We start from the raw sequence: 16345 nt of genomic DNA, 5'->3' as shown, positions 1-16345 counted from the left end.
AACTCTTCTTTTTTCTTAAAAAAATTCATTATTTTATTAATCTTTATTATTTTGTCGTGATAATTTTCTTAATACAATTTACATTATTTTCTTTAAAAAAATTTATGTGTATGACGTCAATTATTTTTCTTTTTGGACGTAAAAATTCCTAATAAAATTATTATCACATATAATTTATATTGGTTATAATTTATTGTAGTAGGGATAATAGATAATAGGGAATGAACCTACAGTAACTTACTTGTTTAAGTCAACAATGGAAAACAATAAAGCAGTTGCATTAGTTTCATTTTTGCGGATGAACAGTATAAATAATTAAAGCTTTTTTTCAGTAGAAATAATGATGAACGAGTTTAACTACAGTAGGGAACCAGTTTAGTGTAAAAGCTCTGCCTCAAAATGAATAATAATGTTGGCATCCTCTCTTTTAAGGTAAAGGGGAGATAATAGGGAATGAACATGAAGCTACAATAACTTACTTGTTTAAGTCAACAATGGAAAAGAATAAAGCAATTGCATTAATTTCATTTATGTGGATGCATAGTATAAATAATTGAAGCTTCTTTTAGTGGAAATAATGATGAACGAGTTTAACTACAATAGGGAACCATTTTATTGTGAAAGCTCTGCCTCAAGATGAATAGTAATGTAGACATCCTCTCTTTTAAGGTAAAGATGATTATTATATTTCCCTTGTTGAAAAAATTACAAATAAGTGATTAAGTTATTGTCAATACCATGAGATTAGTAAAATATTTAAAGAATAATATCAAAAAATGAGGGACAAATGATTGATTCTGATTTAAAAACATAACAGGTTGAATGAATGATTTTTAGAGATAAATAACAACTTACTCATATGCGTGTCTGAATAATTTACTTTTTCTATAAAAACAAATTGTATCGATCGTGTGAGTGTTGTCCTAAAAATTTTGCTAGGAGATCTCGACACTTTATGAATAAATTATTGATATGTGTACTAACAAAATTTTTGAAGGATTTAGAATATACTGATTTTGCACAAAAAAAAGTGTCCCACAACTTTACACGCATATAACAAAGATACTACCGCTATAATATATAGAGTATTTTTTGCAATGAAGATCAGGGCGGATTTAGGAGCACACTAAATTTTTTTTTCAAGTAGGGCTAATATGTAAAAAAAAAAAACAAAAAAAAAACAAAAAAAAAAAAACAAAAACTTTCTACATACATTTTTTATACCTATCAAAATGAAATGGACAATATATACAATGATGTGACTACATGATTTCAAAATAAGAAAATGAGTTCTCAATTTAGATTGTACAATCTCAACCTCGTCAACATATGTATACATTTACCAAAGGGTTTTGCTAGAAATCCCGAGCCACAAACATGTGTCCCCGGGAAATCCCATGCTACGTGGCCCGGGATAAATGGCATTACTCTGATCCAAATAACTTATTTTTAGTCAAATGCTTACGTAATACTTTTATTTGTCTAATGTATTAAAAACAAAGAATTGTTAAAACACAAGAAGTTATAAATATTACCCTATTACTTGTGAAATTACTTATATGCATAAGTATTTCGAATCTTCCTTATAATTTACTCAACCAATATCCTTGGACATATTACAATGCCTTCGAAAAAATTCAAATAGAAGATTAGTAACTCTTCATTTTGGTGATCTATCCTAAGCTGAGATTGTTGAATGATTGTTCTAAATTTCAATAGTTTATTAATTATTAGCTTAAACTCACCATTTCAGATGTTTTCATAGAGTTAGGTGAAGAATTTCGATACTTAATAACTCAATTTGATAGAAAAAATACTCTACTTCATCATGTCATTACTTGTTACGATATTTTATACTTGCGATTATCTTACAATACCCAATTACATTATTATAATATGATTTCAATGCATAATTTAATGCTCTACTTAGTTATTCTACCCATATGTTTCTCAAACCCCTCCAATTTGATTTTTCCCAATCGCTCCACAGTCAATCTCCATTTTGAATTGAAAAAGACAATCAATTCGATATCTAGGCATTTGTTGCATCATAGCGTTATAGTGGGATGAAAAGCATTATGAAAACTTCATGGACCAAAACCAATCGAGGATAGAGATTTCAAGATTGTGTTAACATTGGTGTAAAATTCCACCTAAATCTCATGAACTTGATTATCCTCCATTTGTGAATATTTTTTGAAAAAGTTCCACTTCCTCATTTAATTCTAGGAACTAAATTAGTTGAAAATAATATTTGAAGCACCAATTTGAATTTTCCCCCGAACTTCATTGACCACACCTAAAATTAGTTATAGCACATTTTAAGCCACCTGCCAATTTATGAACGCACCTTTTAGCACGCTGAGTTAGGGTTTCACAAAAAAAATCCAATCTCACCGCCGGTGCCGGAAAATTCTTGATAGACGACCACAGCATGGATTTCGACGAGTACGAGTACTTAGAGAAGACCGTGGAAGAAACCAACGGCTTAGTGAAAACTAGCAGCAAGGAAACTTCTGAGAAGGAAAAGGACGAAGAGAAGAGTGAAAAGGGGTACAGAAGAAGGGACAGGAGCGAGGAAGATGATTTGGACGAAGAGGAAAGAGATAGAAAGAGCAGCAGCAAGAAACGGCGAAGCGACAGGGACAGTGAAGAGAACGGGCGCTATAGAGACCGTGATCGAGAAAAAGAGCGGGACAGGGATAGAGATAGGGATAGGGAGAGGAGTTCCAGACATAGGAGCCAAGAGAGGGATTCGGAGAGGGAAAGAGATAGAGAGAGGCGGAGCTCGAGGGACCGAGACCGGGATAGGGAGAAGAGAGAGAAAGATAGGGAGAGGGAGAGGGAGAGGGAGAGGGACAGGGACAAAGATAGGGAGAGGAGAGATAGAGAAAGGGAGAAGGAAAAGGAGAAGGAGCGAGAAAGGAGAGAAAGGGAGAAGGAGCGGGAGCGAGAGAGGGAACGGGAGAGGTTGAGGAGGAGCAGGAGTCGATCGAGGCTGGATCGTGAAAAGGAGATGGAGTTGATGCGGGAAAGGGAGCGAGAGCTTGAATTGCGTGAGAGCAGGTGATGCAAACTACCTTTCTTTTATCGGTGTTTAACCATCTTTCTCAAAATTTAATTGCTGTTTTAGGTTTTCTAGTTATTCTTAATATTTGATTTGCTTTTAACAGTGAGGACTTTCAAAGTTTGGTTGTTTTGGTAATTTTTATTCGGATTTATTTATTTATTTTTATTTTTTTATTTTTGGGTGGTGGTGGCGGCAAGGTTTATTTAATCTGGTGGAACAAACTTTCATTTTGTTGTTATAGTTGAGGGAATTGGTGAAATAGAGTGGCTTCTTGATGCAATGCCCTGTTTATCTTGTTTTTAGTTTTTGTTTCCTAGAACTAGAACTTGGTCCGTAATAAGGTGAAAGCTTCAATTTTGTATTTGCAGATGCTGTTTTGACTTGAACCCAATTCTACATCTCTTTCCTTTCATTTCTTGAAGTCATCCACACGGCTGCCTTTAAGAAATTTGCATCCATTTAAATAATTAAGAATATTTGTTTGGTTGTTTCAATTCACAACCATTTAGTCCCACTGGTAACTGAATTTAGTTTGTTAGATTAAGTATGTTCTGCTGAATATATTTTCCTTTCAGTAACTGTCAATGGTTTTCAAAGTCAAAATTCAGTAAAATGATCTCTTTTCATTTTAGTAAAATATTATTTCCCCCCGGTAACCCTTGCTGTGGGATTGAAACATGATGGAAATGTATAAAATGGTCTGGCTTCAGAAAAAAGTGTGAGTTTATGCGTAGAGGATATAATATTCTAACTTGGATTGAAATCGTAGATGGATTGTTTGCACATCTTAATGGGCTAATAATGCGGAAATCCCTTGAAGGCTTCTTCATTGAAGAAAATGGCTTTTCCACATATTGAGTTTGATAAGGTCTGTTGAGTTTCTTTATTTGGGCTTTAAGATTTGGTGTACTCTTCCATCTTCTAATGTTTTGTATAGCTGGATTTAAGGTTACTTTCTTACCAATGAGCTGAGATGTTGACCGCTGGTGTGTTGAATTTTTAGGTCTGCAATGCCTGTGGTGAAGCTGTATCAGTTTTCAACATTTTCTTCACTTCGCAGACGAAAATGCTTTAGCTCCATATATGTGGCCTTCCTTTGCTCTGAACAGGGATTATAAACAGCAAATGTCACTATTTGGAACTGACCCAAATATTACAAAATGTGAATAGATTAAGTGTAAAGTTTTGGAACTCATAATACATTTGATAATGGATAATGCTTCATAAATTTAAGGAGAAAAGTTGTACACCTCCTTTTTTGTCCTTTTACCTTTTAAATATGATGGACATAAGATTGGTTACTCAAAATTGTTCCCTGGCTGCAAAATTGAGCAAGACTTTGGAGATTTTTACCAACTTTTCTTTTCAGCGTATAAACGATTTGAGTATCTTTAGCCATGTAAAGTGGAATTCACTCATAGGATGGTTGTGAATTTTGAGTGTATGGGTCTGGAAATACATAACCTTGGGGAGAATATAACCAAGGGTTTGGGATTTTGTTCTTAATATAGCTTCCAGAACACAGACAAAGGCTTCATATATCTTAATGTTGATGTGTTCCTACTATTGGATTTATACTCATATTTTTCTGAGTGGGTTATGCAGGAGATTTAAGGAAAAGAAAGAAGTAGAGCCTGAAGCTGACCCAGAAAGGGATCAAAGAACTGTGTTTGCATACCAGGTCTGGTACACTTGGTTTATGTCTGGAATAACCAGTCGTTTTTAAATCAGCTAAATGACTATTGATTTCCTATTTTTTCTTGTTATGCAGATGCCACTTAAGGCCACTGAGAGAGATGTGTACGAGTTCTTTTCACAAGCAGGAAAGGTATGTGAGGATTTTGAAATCATTGAAGTGTTTAAAATGCTACCTTTTCTTTATTGTTCACAAGTACATGATCATTTCGAGGCATATAATCACTGTACTAATGTAGATTGCATATTCTGCTGTACAGAATTTACTGATTATTATTAATTTTTATTGTATTATTGATCGATATTGTAAGTTATTACTTCTTAATTATAGTTTTCTTATCAAAATGCATCTCCTTCCTGTTGTTGTAAATGTACCTCCACTTCAGTTATGATTAGTGTAAATGCTTTTTTGAGTATTTACGTGCTATGTATACATCTCCTTCCTATAGCTGTAGTATGTTGTGATGCTTGGACTCGTCTTTCTGGACGGCATACCCGTGTCGACACAACATGATACGAGTATTGTTATGAAATATGGGAAGGACACGGGGACGGAACTTGGATGGTGCCATTGTCGTTGCAGACTGAAAGTCGTGAATATGGAAGGGTTAGGGAAGAAGAAAAGGTTTTCTCGGACTATGGCCCTTTAAAAAAAAATTGGGCTTTTGGTCGTATTTTTTTATTTTTTAAATCCACCTGCCTTTAGTTTTGGGTGGGCCTTAATATGTACAAGGAAATGAATATTGGGATTTTTTTAGCAATATCTTGGGCGGGGAAATGATTTGAGGAATGTTTGGTAGTGTAAATGGGCTTTTGTAATTGGGTAATTTAGAAGTGATCTTTTTTTTTTTAAAAGAAAGATATCAATTTTAATTTAACATTGCAATACTCGTGAGATTAAAATATTTCGATGTAATTTATGAATATTTTATTAAAATGTGTTATGTGGTTAGCACTTTAAAAATATTTTGATGTAATTAGCACTTTAAAAAAAATTGTTAGTCCCATGAAATTGATGATTACCGGTAGATAGATTTTTTAAAAGTGTTTATAAACAGGTATGTAAAATCAACTTATTGGACCATTTATAAACGGGCCGCCATATTAATTGATTTTATTATAAATTATAATACATAAAATGCAATCACATCTACAACAAATGAAAATATTTTTCTTATAAATTTATGGGAAAGAATTGCCACGTATTATAAATTACAATATATAATTTGCTATTTAATTATTATTTAAACTTTTTATACGTGAATTTTGGAAAAAATTGAGGTTTCAAGGACGTAACCATGTACCCGTGTCCGAAATTTGGACTCTTTTTAATCATGTTCTCGCATCCTACATTTTATTAGAAAATAAAAGATCCAATACTTGGATACATACGTGTACCCGATACCAGTACATGAGTCCGAGCATCATAAGTAGTATGCATATTCTGCTAGACATAATTTTCTGATTATTATTAAAACATTTTTGTTATGAAAACACATCTCCTTTTTGTTGTTGTAAATGGACCTCCGGTTCAGTTACAATTAGTGTAAGTGCTTTCTCGTGTATCGCATTCTACATTTATGGGCTGTGTAGAAATTGTTTGAATGGGCTATCCTGTGGCACCTTTGGCACATGTTGAATAGTACTTGGAAGCATGGGATGTTTCTGAATTATTTTTATCCTGCAACTTTATTTTTTTTTGACACTGTACTTCCCATTTTCTATATTCAGGTAAGGGATGTACGACTAATTATGGATCGGAACTCAAGGAGATCAAAAGGGGTTGGGTATGTGATCTTGTGCTTATATAAGATGTATCAATTTTCTATTTCCAACTTTAAAAAATGTCAAATGTACCGATTTTTCTTTGTTGCATTGTGATACAAGAATTATGTTCCAAGTTTGATAATGCTTTCTTCAACATTCAGCGTCTCATTCTCTTGACCATGAGCAGCATTCCTCTGTTACTCTGCTGCTGTAGTGATTATAATATCTATTTATTGATGGATGCACTACAGCATTGTGTAACACTGTACTCAAATTTCTTCCTTTAGAACATTGTAATGTAACCTGTAGCTTTCCATTGGATCTTAGTTGGATTTTCTTTAATTTCTATACTTTGTAGAAGTGTAATTGTGGGTGTGATGTGAGATCTTAGCCAAAGATTGAATGTGGAGAGTTTGATCTTCATTAGAAGTACCTATACAACCTTCAGCTTTCCTTGATTCTTCGACAGTAAGGTCATCAGATACGTATTTCTAAGATAATTGGGCCTCCCACCATTCTACTTTATTTCCATACCTTTCTTTCTAAATGATGGTTAGATTTGTGGGTCCTTAATAAAATAGTGAAATTGGTTGAAAGTATTTCTAGCTTTGTTTCATTTTGACCTGTTTGGCGTGGTTTGGTGGTGACTTCACTAAGTTTTTGGAGTTGCAAAATTTGTTATGCAAGTAACTAATTTTGATTTTTTACCATGGACCATGAATTTAAAATATAGGCTACTAATTAAATTAAATAGCAAGAAATACAACCAACATAGTTTATAAAGCTTGCACAAAGTTCAATAAGCCCCCGTTTGATCCCCATTAAATTCAATTACATTACATTACATTTTTCTCTCTTCTATTTTCAACCACACAATCTTCCATAAAATAATATTATACGTAAATAGAAAACTTTTCCTTCTTTTTCAACCACTCATTTTTCTAAAAAATACTTCTCCCCCCATTTTTAATTTTCAGAAAATGAGGGTCAGACGGGGGCTAAAGGAAAGACTAATTGGTGATATTCAGGTGTTGACCTGTTTGTACTTTTTGACTTGGAATTTATTACTCTTTTTATCCAGAGCAGTTTGTAAAATTAATGTGCTACCATAATGCCTTAAAGCTCGCATTGTGTGTCCTCATCTTATGTTTTTTTGCGCTTGATGCATTAACTGCTTATTTTGATTACAGGTATATTGAATTTTACGATGCTATGTCTGTGCCTATGGCTATCACCCTGTCTGGTCACCTACTTCTTGGACAACCAGTAATGGTTAAACCTTCAGAAGCTGAAAAAAATCTTGTCCAATCGAATACTTCTGCTGGTGGTTCAGGTGTTGTTGGACCTTATGGTGCAACTGAAAGGAAGTTGTATGTGGGCAATTTACACTTCAACATGACAGAATTTCAGCTTAAACAGGTATACGGTTTGGCATTGCCATTTAATTTCATGCTTTTCACTTTGCTGTTTATTACTCCAAATTTAACAAGAAGACCTATCTGAAGGTTTGGAAATGACACCTTTGTCGACCTTGATATACATTCAGCATGTCTGGCCTCTAAATTTAATTACCAAAATGTGAAAAGGCTGAGCCTTGCAGGAACTATTTCTCGCTCCTTTCTATCTGTTCCTTGTTAAGTTTGTCTGTCCCAGTTGAGTGTCACAGTGTTGGTTGGATTGCAGTAGTCTTCTGCCTTCTCAAATTTCATTTGACATAATCTTGATAGCTTCTGATAAGCAGAGCTAGGAGTTTTTCTCTCTCTTAAACTCAAATTTTTTATTGGGAATATTTTTGAAGAAAACTATTATACTATTAGAGTACATCAAAACCTGCTGATATTTATTTATTGTTACTTAGATTTTTTCCCCCCAAAATGAGGCACACTTAAAATACTCATTATGAGTGGAGATTTTTATTTGATGGGGTGACTAAAGACTGACATGGTTTAAAACCCAATTCAGCTGCCTTAAGGCCCGCCTCAGTGTGGCGTGAAAAAATTCCTCAAGAAGCTGATTGCGAGGCAATTTTTTGAGGCGTGCGCCTCAGTTATGTGAGGCATGTGCAGCACTGCCTCAAGGCTTGTTGCCCACAAAACATAAAATTTCTTATTGACCCATTTTGACAACAACTGGTCGCTAGAATTTTTAAAAAAAATTGTGTTTCTCATAGACCCAATTTGGGAATAGTCCCTTGTCCTGACCAACTAGAATAACAGTTTCTCCATACTAGCTTTTTCATTTGTTTGTTTGCACGCTTTAAATTGTTCTATTATTGATTCTGAAGATGTTTACAATGTATTATTAGCCTATTTTGCATTATAATGATTTTTTTTGGGTTAATTTTGAGGCTTACGCCTCTTCTCACTGATCCTTAAGTAATTTCACTGCTATTCTGCTGTTTGTGAAAATCACTTAACTGGGAACCTATCGTTTGCTTGTTTGTGAGTATTATTTACAAGTTTCCATTATTAAACTTCAGTGTTCAATTATTTTTTGAGTTGTATACATCTCTTGATGTTTATACTTCTCCCTAGATTTTTGAAGCATTTGGGCCTGTTGAGCTTGTGCAACTACCCACGGATCCAGAGACAGGACATTGCAAAGGCTTTGGGTTTGTTCAGGTCAGTATTTTGCGGAAGTTGATTGTGTTGAAAAGTTTTTTGCAATATCTAGGATTTTGATGTTTTCATCTTATGCTTTAACCTAAATTTTGTTGATTCAATATCATTGCAGTTTGCACAACTTGAACACGCGAAGGCAGCACAAAGTTTGAATGGGAAATTAGAAATTGCTGGTCGGACAATCAAGGTATTAGGCTTATATCACTTTAACATTCTATGTTGATACCGTGGATATGCGCGTATTCTTAACATATCCGCCAAGAGTACCCTCCTCTTTTCCTCTCCTCGCTTCATGGGCAATTTCATTTGACAGTTTGTTTCCTGACTCACCTCTTTCTGCACTGAATTCAATACAGGTTTCATCTGTTACTGATCATGTTGGAGTTCAAGATGCAGGGGCAAAAACTGCTGATTTTGATGATGACGATGGAGGTGGTTTGGTGAGTTAAATTTTTGTAAAATTGAATTTTGGCATTCAGTAATTGACAATATTCTTGTGAAGATGTGATTCATTTAAGGTTTCTAAATTGTTCTGTAAGTGCTGTTGTAATACTGCAAGCTGACAGGATAGTTATGCTTTGCTTAAGTGGTTAACAAATATTCATTTTGTAGCTGAAAGTTGCTTGATGAGCAGCTGCATTTCTTTTTTCCTCCATTTTTTTTATGTTTGATATAGAAGTCAGCAAAGTGTGACTTTGTAAGTAACTGCAGCAATATAAGGCTATCCACCAAGGGAGAATGGAACGACTCTATGATTTGCAGGATGAGAACTAGAGTGCAGTCAGTCGATGTTAAAATGTGGTAACCTTGGGATAGAGTTTTTTTGGATTTCATTGATCTTGGCATTAATTTGATTTTGCAAAATCATATGTAACTATATGACCATTCTTGAAAGTTGATGAATTTTTCGCTATAACAAGAGATCACAAAATCATGAGAACCCATTCCCATCCTAGACAGATGTCTTCTATGTGAGAGTGGTTGTTAAAAGCTTCTTTCATCCTATCTGGTGGAATAGGTCACATAAGTTAAGTGCTATTGGTCGTTTCTTGAGTTGTCCGGCAGAGTGTTCAAACACGTGCATATTTTCATGGGTGTCTTCTGGTTTGGTATTTGTCATTCGCAACTCTTTATTATTGGGGAAATTTAGTGCGTATGACGAATAACATGGAAAATTGTGCATTTTATTTTAAGGCTTGCTGTTCTTATTTTCTAGTGGTGATAGGGTTGTAAACGAGGCTCTACTATTGTATGTAATGCACTAGGATTTGTGTCCAAAATACAGACTTGCATGGAAAATATTAATTAAATCTTGGATGGAAATTTCTTTTACTTGCTAAGACTTCTTCAGAAAAATCTCCATCACTTCCTCATCCTCAACCTTTTGTCCTCCTTGTAATAATAATAATAATAATATTTATTATTATTATTATTATTAATTTTTTTTTGCATAAATGATGTGGAATAAATTGTCTGCAAAAACCATATAAGATTGCCTTGTGAAAGCTGAAGCTTGGGGGCATACAATTACATTGTTTGATTCGTTAACGGTTTGTATGATTTTTACAGGCTTTAAATGCTCAGTCTAGAGCTTTGCTTATGCAGAGATTGGATCGCAGTGGTATTGCTTCAAGGTTTGTACATGGGATTAAATTGTATTCGCTCCTTAGTTTTTTCTTAACTTTCTACTCCGTCTTGATTGTCCATTTTTTTCAGCGTCGTGGGTCCCCTTGGAGGAGGGCCTGGGCTCAATGGATCGGCTACATCACAACAAGCAATAAACTTGCCCCTGAATCCGACAACAGTGCTTCCAACTTCAGTTCTTCCAGCCCAGGTTGCTTCTATGGCCCCAGAACCTATTGGGAACCCCAGCGAGTGTTTACTATTGAAGAATATGTTTGATCCAACCACTGAGGTTAGTGTTAATTATATGTTGTTAATGATTACAATTGGTGGAATATTTTGTTTATAATTTTCTGTTTTTGCTTACTTATGACATGGCAGACTGATGAGGAGTTTGATCTGGACATTAGAGATGATGTGCATGAAGAATGTTCCAAATATGGGCGGGTAAAACATATATTTGTCGACAAGTAAGTTTGTTTATAATTGTTATTTATTTATTTATATTTGCATGTTATATATGGATACTGTGATACCTTGAGAGCATGGTAATCTTGAATACACAACCACATGAGGAAAGGGAGCTCTCCCGTCATAAGGGAAAAAAGAGAAGTCCCATCCCTGTCATTTATATCTTGTCAAGTTTATGCTTGTATCTATAGTACAATCAATTGTGCTTATTGGCTACGACCGGGGGGGGGGGGGGGGGGAAAAAAAAAGGGGGGAAAAAAAAAATTTTTATTTCAAAAAAAAAAAAAAAAAAAATAAATATATATATATATATATATATAAGAGCAAGCTTTTATTGCTTTCTATATTAATTGATATAAGTACAAGACAACTGAACAAACAAGGAAATAAAAGAGCAAAGAAACTTATTATATTGATAGCTTAATAATGACAAAGCCAAACACATGATCAAGGGGGGGGGAATAAAAAATGGAGGACCAAATTAAATCTTAATCTCATAATCACACTTGGTGAAACAACTGGATGTTGCCTAATAATATTCTTCTGACTTACAGGAATAGTGCTGGTTATGTATACTTGAGGTTTGAAAGTGTGGAAGCAGCATCACGTGCTCAACTAGCAATGCATAAAAGATGGTTTGCTCGTAGATTGATCTCAGCCATATTCTTGGTAATATACTTGTAACACATCAGCCCACATCCCCCTTAAGGAGAGCCTAGAGCTAGAAAAATGGCTGCTCTTATTTGCCACTTAACTTTTGGGAAATCAAATTGATTTTCTTTTAATTCTTAGAAGTGCCCCAGTCTCCTAGTTCCCTTGTTGGATCTTGCAAGATTCTTGACAAGGGGTAACCTCTATTAACCACACAAATAAGAACTTTTTTTATGTCCAATAATTATATAATGAATTGAGACTAGGAAATAAGCTCACGCCTTCTTACTGCACTCTATCATCTTTCCTTTTTTTAATTTTTTTCCTCATTTTGTTTCTCTGCTTCAAACAATGCTTCATTCCTCCTGGAAATTATTGCAAGTGAATTTGGGGAAATGTTGTTTATTTAAAAGTTCTGGGAGTTATATTTCTACCTAGCATGAGAAGTGTTTATGTATAGTTATTTCTAAATTTTGTTTTAGTGAAGCTTACTTGAGATTAAAATTGTATTAGGCCTAATGCAGCATTGTAAAGTGAAGCTTGTTTTAGGTGATGAACTTATGGTTTGGATAGTGGCTTTAGTGATAAAACCTCATTGTGAACACTGAGCAGTTGACGTAGATTTGTGAAAATTGATGTTTGGAGGATGTGTGGTTAAAAAGTTGTAAAAAGTTAAGGGTCGACATATAAAATTATTTAATTGGAAGAATGTGTGAATGTTAGTTCGAAGAAAAATGAATTTTAAAGATTCTGTACCTAACAATCGCTGAATTTCATGGAGAAAGAGGGAAAACTGATTTTTCGTTGTATGAATTTGGATGTGGCACCAAAAAAAAAAAAAAATGAAAAAAAAGAACTCGATCCTTTATTGCAAGTTGCGTTTGCGAAGATCAATTTTGGGGACTCACCTCTAACCATTTAATGTTTGATGCAGAGTCCTGCATTTTTTTTGCTCATTTTGCAGTTAAAATTTCTTAACCATTGTAGATTATTTGATCATTTGTGAGTGAGTTTATCTTTATTTTTGCAGCAACCATACGAGTATGATGCCAAATTTAAAGGTACTGCTTGAACAATCTACTATTGTTGATCAGTCGGGAAACATCAGATGATGCTATCTGGTATGGATTTACTTTTGTGGTTAATCTTTAATGTTGTGATAAAATCCATGTACTAGTAACGTTAAATTTATAGTTCAGGTGTTCGTAAATGTTTTTGTGGAATATTTTTAATTACTGAGTTCGAGTGGATTATTTATATCTGATCAATTCATGCACGCACGAACGATCAGACTTCTTATATTCGTTACAAAAATGTGAAAGTTTATATCTTTGTAATGCTCTCTTATTCTGCTGATTTCTTTGTATTTCTGGAGGTAGTATGATCCACACCTCTTTTTGTACACCATTATAATATCAACTTGAATGCGTGGATATTCATTGTTTTCTCATCTTGGGTAAACATTAGAAAACGAAGGTATTATTATGACAAAGTTTCGTACATTTTTAGTTTAGACCGTAAGTCAATTAATTATCCATAGTATGACCTTGATGAACAAAGTAATTACATATCAAACAGACTTCATCCTGGTCTGTGTGGCTAGGCTCGAACTTGGTTTCACTAGCTCGGTACATCTGATTTTGTTGAAATTAACTCATGTTTAGACTAATCCATTTCTAAGCACCTCAATTAATTTTCTGATTCCCAAAGAAACTAACTGAATTAACATTCTACATTTCTCATGTTGCTGGTGTAATGACTAGGTTTTTGTGTTCAGTCGTTATATTTGCTTTGAGAGAGCATTTGCCCTAATTTCTCAAGGATCAGTTGTGGTGCTAGGATATAACTTAATTCTTTCATGAGGCAGAGGTTTTGGGTTCAAATTTTGAGGGATGCAATAGAAATTTGTGAGGGGATTAGGAGGGTAGATGCTTTCTCATAGTGGATAATGCATATGATATAACGGTTTGGGCACAAGAGTTGAATCGTTACAAAAATGCATGTTTTTTGGCACTTTCAAATTGTGGAACGTGGTAGAATTACGTGAGGCGTAAGATGTAATTAAGTTCTATAATAATGGACAATATTTAAGTGGTTTGGAAAAAAATTTCAAATCCATTGGTTTTCCTGTCTTTCACTCCAAGCCAAAAGTCGATTGTCGGCGCTAGGACTAATGAGTGGAAAAGATTGTCATTGTTGCATAACTGCTGCGACTTAGACGAACTTGATTTATTAATCTGTCTAATGCTCATACTGTTTCTGCTGTTGAAAATTGAAATGTTACAAAACTATGTAATAATTGACTCCATTTATGCTTTTGCAGCTATATTTCTATAGAGACTCCTAGCACGTTGTCTCAACAGAGGATCAAGTTTTCTAGCGCGAGATATTTACTTTATTTCTCTAGTACCTTTACTCGATTGAAGCGAAGTTATCTCGTGGCCAATACGATCAAATGGAAAGTCAACAAACATGTTTGTATAAACTACAATTAGTTTTGTGCCTATACTGTTCAAGGAAAAACAAAAATGGAAGGAAATGCAATAAGAACTTCCAAATTAACAATCAAGAGCAGAAAAAGTGGAAAGAGGATGGAGATACAAATCAATTGAATAGCCACCTACTTCATAAACACTAACGCTCCTTAATCTAGTGAGAAGCAAATGTCAAACTAATCAAAATAAATTACAGCCTATCTCATAAACAGCAGAAAAGAAAGTACCATCTTTTGTCCTAAAAAATCTAAACAGAAAAAGTACTTATTTGTACACCAAAACATAAGAATGAAGCAAGCACCGGCATATGAAAAGAAGGTTTTACATCGACTTATAGAAACAATGAATATTTAAACTTCCCACTCAAAATGCCGGATTTAACAGCATCAACGAATATTGAAACTCCAGCTTCTTATGTACTCGAAACAATTTATCTATGAGTTCACAGTACAATGTAAAGAGGTATGAAGCTTGACTCGAATGACCTATCGAATTTGGGGCAAATTTTAAAATGGCTGGATAATTGATCCAATTTTTCACAATGGCCTTTTTTTATAGGAAATGCTATTTTACCCTTACTATAATTATTTGCAAGATATATCTTATATCTTTAAGGATTTATTAATCAGGACTTATATCTATATTTTTCAATCTTTCAAACACCTTTAAATATTCTTTGTATTTTAGTAGTTCTTCAAAGATTCTAAGCTGACCTTTCTTGGTTATATATCCTTGAACTAATCCTTCTGAAATTTCTTTTTGTATATCTCTATGTTTAGTTATAATATTCTCTATCTTTCTTATTTTTTTACTAGTTCCTACAGAATCAAATCCTATATTATTTTTACAATTATAATTTATATCTCTATATATTTCTTCAATTTTTTCTTTGCCAATAGGAAATATATCTTCAGACTTTTCAGCTAATTTAAATAAAAACGGAACATCGTTTTCATTTAAAAATAATATGAGATTATTATCATTATTAGAAATAGATGTGGATGCTTGTGAATTGTTCATCAGAATAATTAAAGCATAAATATATAAGAATAAGTAGATAATTTACAGTAATCAAATGGAAATAAATAAATTTCTTGATTTATACCTTCTATATAGTCTTCAACTTCTTCAATTGTTTCTATTTCTATTTCTGATTGTTGTATCTCTTGATTCATATAAACTATCTTCTCATAATTTTTTTCTGATGAGGATGTATTTAATTCATAAATGCTACTGCATTCACTACTTAGATCTTCAAAATATTCAATTGGTTCTATGTCACTATTTTCTTGAAATTTTTCATAAATTCTAAGAGTTTTTACATTTTGTCTATCTTTTTTTTAGGACATTGAGGGGCAATGTGTCCTTCTTCATTACAAATAAAACATCTACATTTTTTAATATTTCTTGGTTTAAATTTCTTATTCCAATTTCTTTTCTTGAAATATTTTTTGTGTTGTTTAAAATTTCTTTTCTTGAATTTTTTATAGTTTTTGAATTTTCTTTTATATTTCTTATACCGTTTATATTTCTTCTTATGACATCCAAATTGTTCAATTTGGCCAATATCTTTGTAATAACATAATGAATTTTTTCTTATTTTATATGTTTTTTTACTTTCTAAAGCTTCTCTGCATCACATACCTATAATTCTTTTTGTAAATTCAATCATACTTCCAAGACTATCTATTTTTATTCATTCCTCTTCTCCTAAAGGTAATAATTTTTCATATTCTTTTAATAACTTAATTCCCCATGGGAATGGTAATTTCGTAAAATAAGATCTTAATTTAGGTTTATTTTCTTGATAATCTCCTTGATTTAATATATTATATATTTTTTTCAAATTTACAAGTATATCTTTCTAAGTCACACATATCACATATCTTTAAATTTTCCATTGCTATCATTCCTTGATTATATTCATCTTGTTTTCTTTCTTCATCATTAGA

At 33.3% G+C, this 16345-nt stretch overlaps 1 protein-coding gene across 1 annotated transcript; it reads left to right on the top strand.

The window, feature by feature from the left end:
* Positions 1–2334: 2334 nt before the first annotated feature.
* Positions 2335–14467, top strand: LOC111390407 (RNA-binding protein 39-like). The gene is made up of 14 exons (XM_023015443.1): positions 2335–3066; positions 4676–4751; positions 4842–4898; positions 6497–6552; positions 7723–7951; positions 9067–9153; positions 9266–9340; positions 9510–9593; positions 10723–10787; positions 10870–11068; positions 11158–11246; positions 11802–11916; positions 12929–13019; positions 14222–14467. Exons 1-13 carry the CDS (start codon positions 2435–2437, stop codon positions 12968–12970), a joined length of 1806 nt encoding a protein of 601 aa, XP_022871211.1. The 5' UTR covers positions 2335–2434; the 3' UTR covers positions 12971–13019; positions 14222–14467.
* The last annotated feature ends 1878 nt before the right edge of the window (positions 14468–16345 follow it).

Source organism: Olea europaea, unplaced genomic scaffold, assembly GCF_002742605.1.
Source record: "Olea europaea var. sylvestris unplaced genomic scaffold, O_europaea_v1 scaffold680, whole genome shotgun sequence".
NCBI lineage: Eukaryota > Viridiplantae > Streptophyta > Magnoliopsida > Lamiales > Oleaceae > Olea > Olea europaea.
This window is presented reverse-complemented; position numbering and strand designations above follow the sequence as displayed.

Excerpts from the sequence above, each read along its gene's own strand:
- LOC111390407 (XM_023015443.1), top strand. The coding sequence starts at position 2,435 with ATGGATTTCGACGAGTACGAGTACTTAGAGAAGACCGTGGAAGAAACC. Across the intron at positions 4,752-4,841 it reads GAACTGTGTTTGCATACCAG|ATGCCACTTAAGGCCACTGA; the intron begins GTCTGGTACACT and ends CTTGTTATGCAG. Across the intron at positions 11,917-12,928 it reads TGATCTCAGCCATATTCTTG|CAACCATACGAGTATGATGC; the intron begins GTAATATACTTG and ends TTATTTTTGCAG.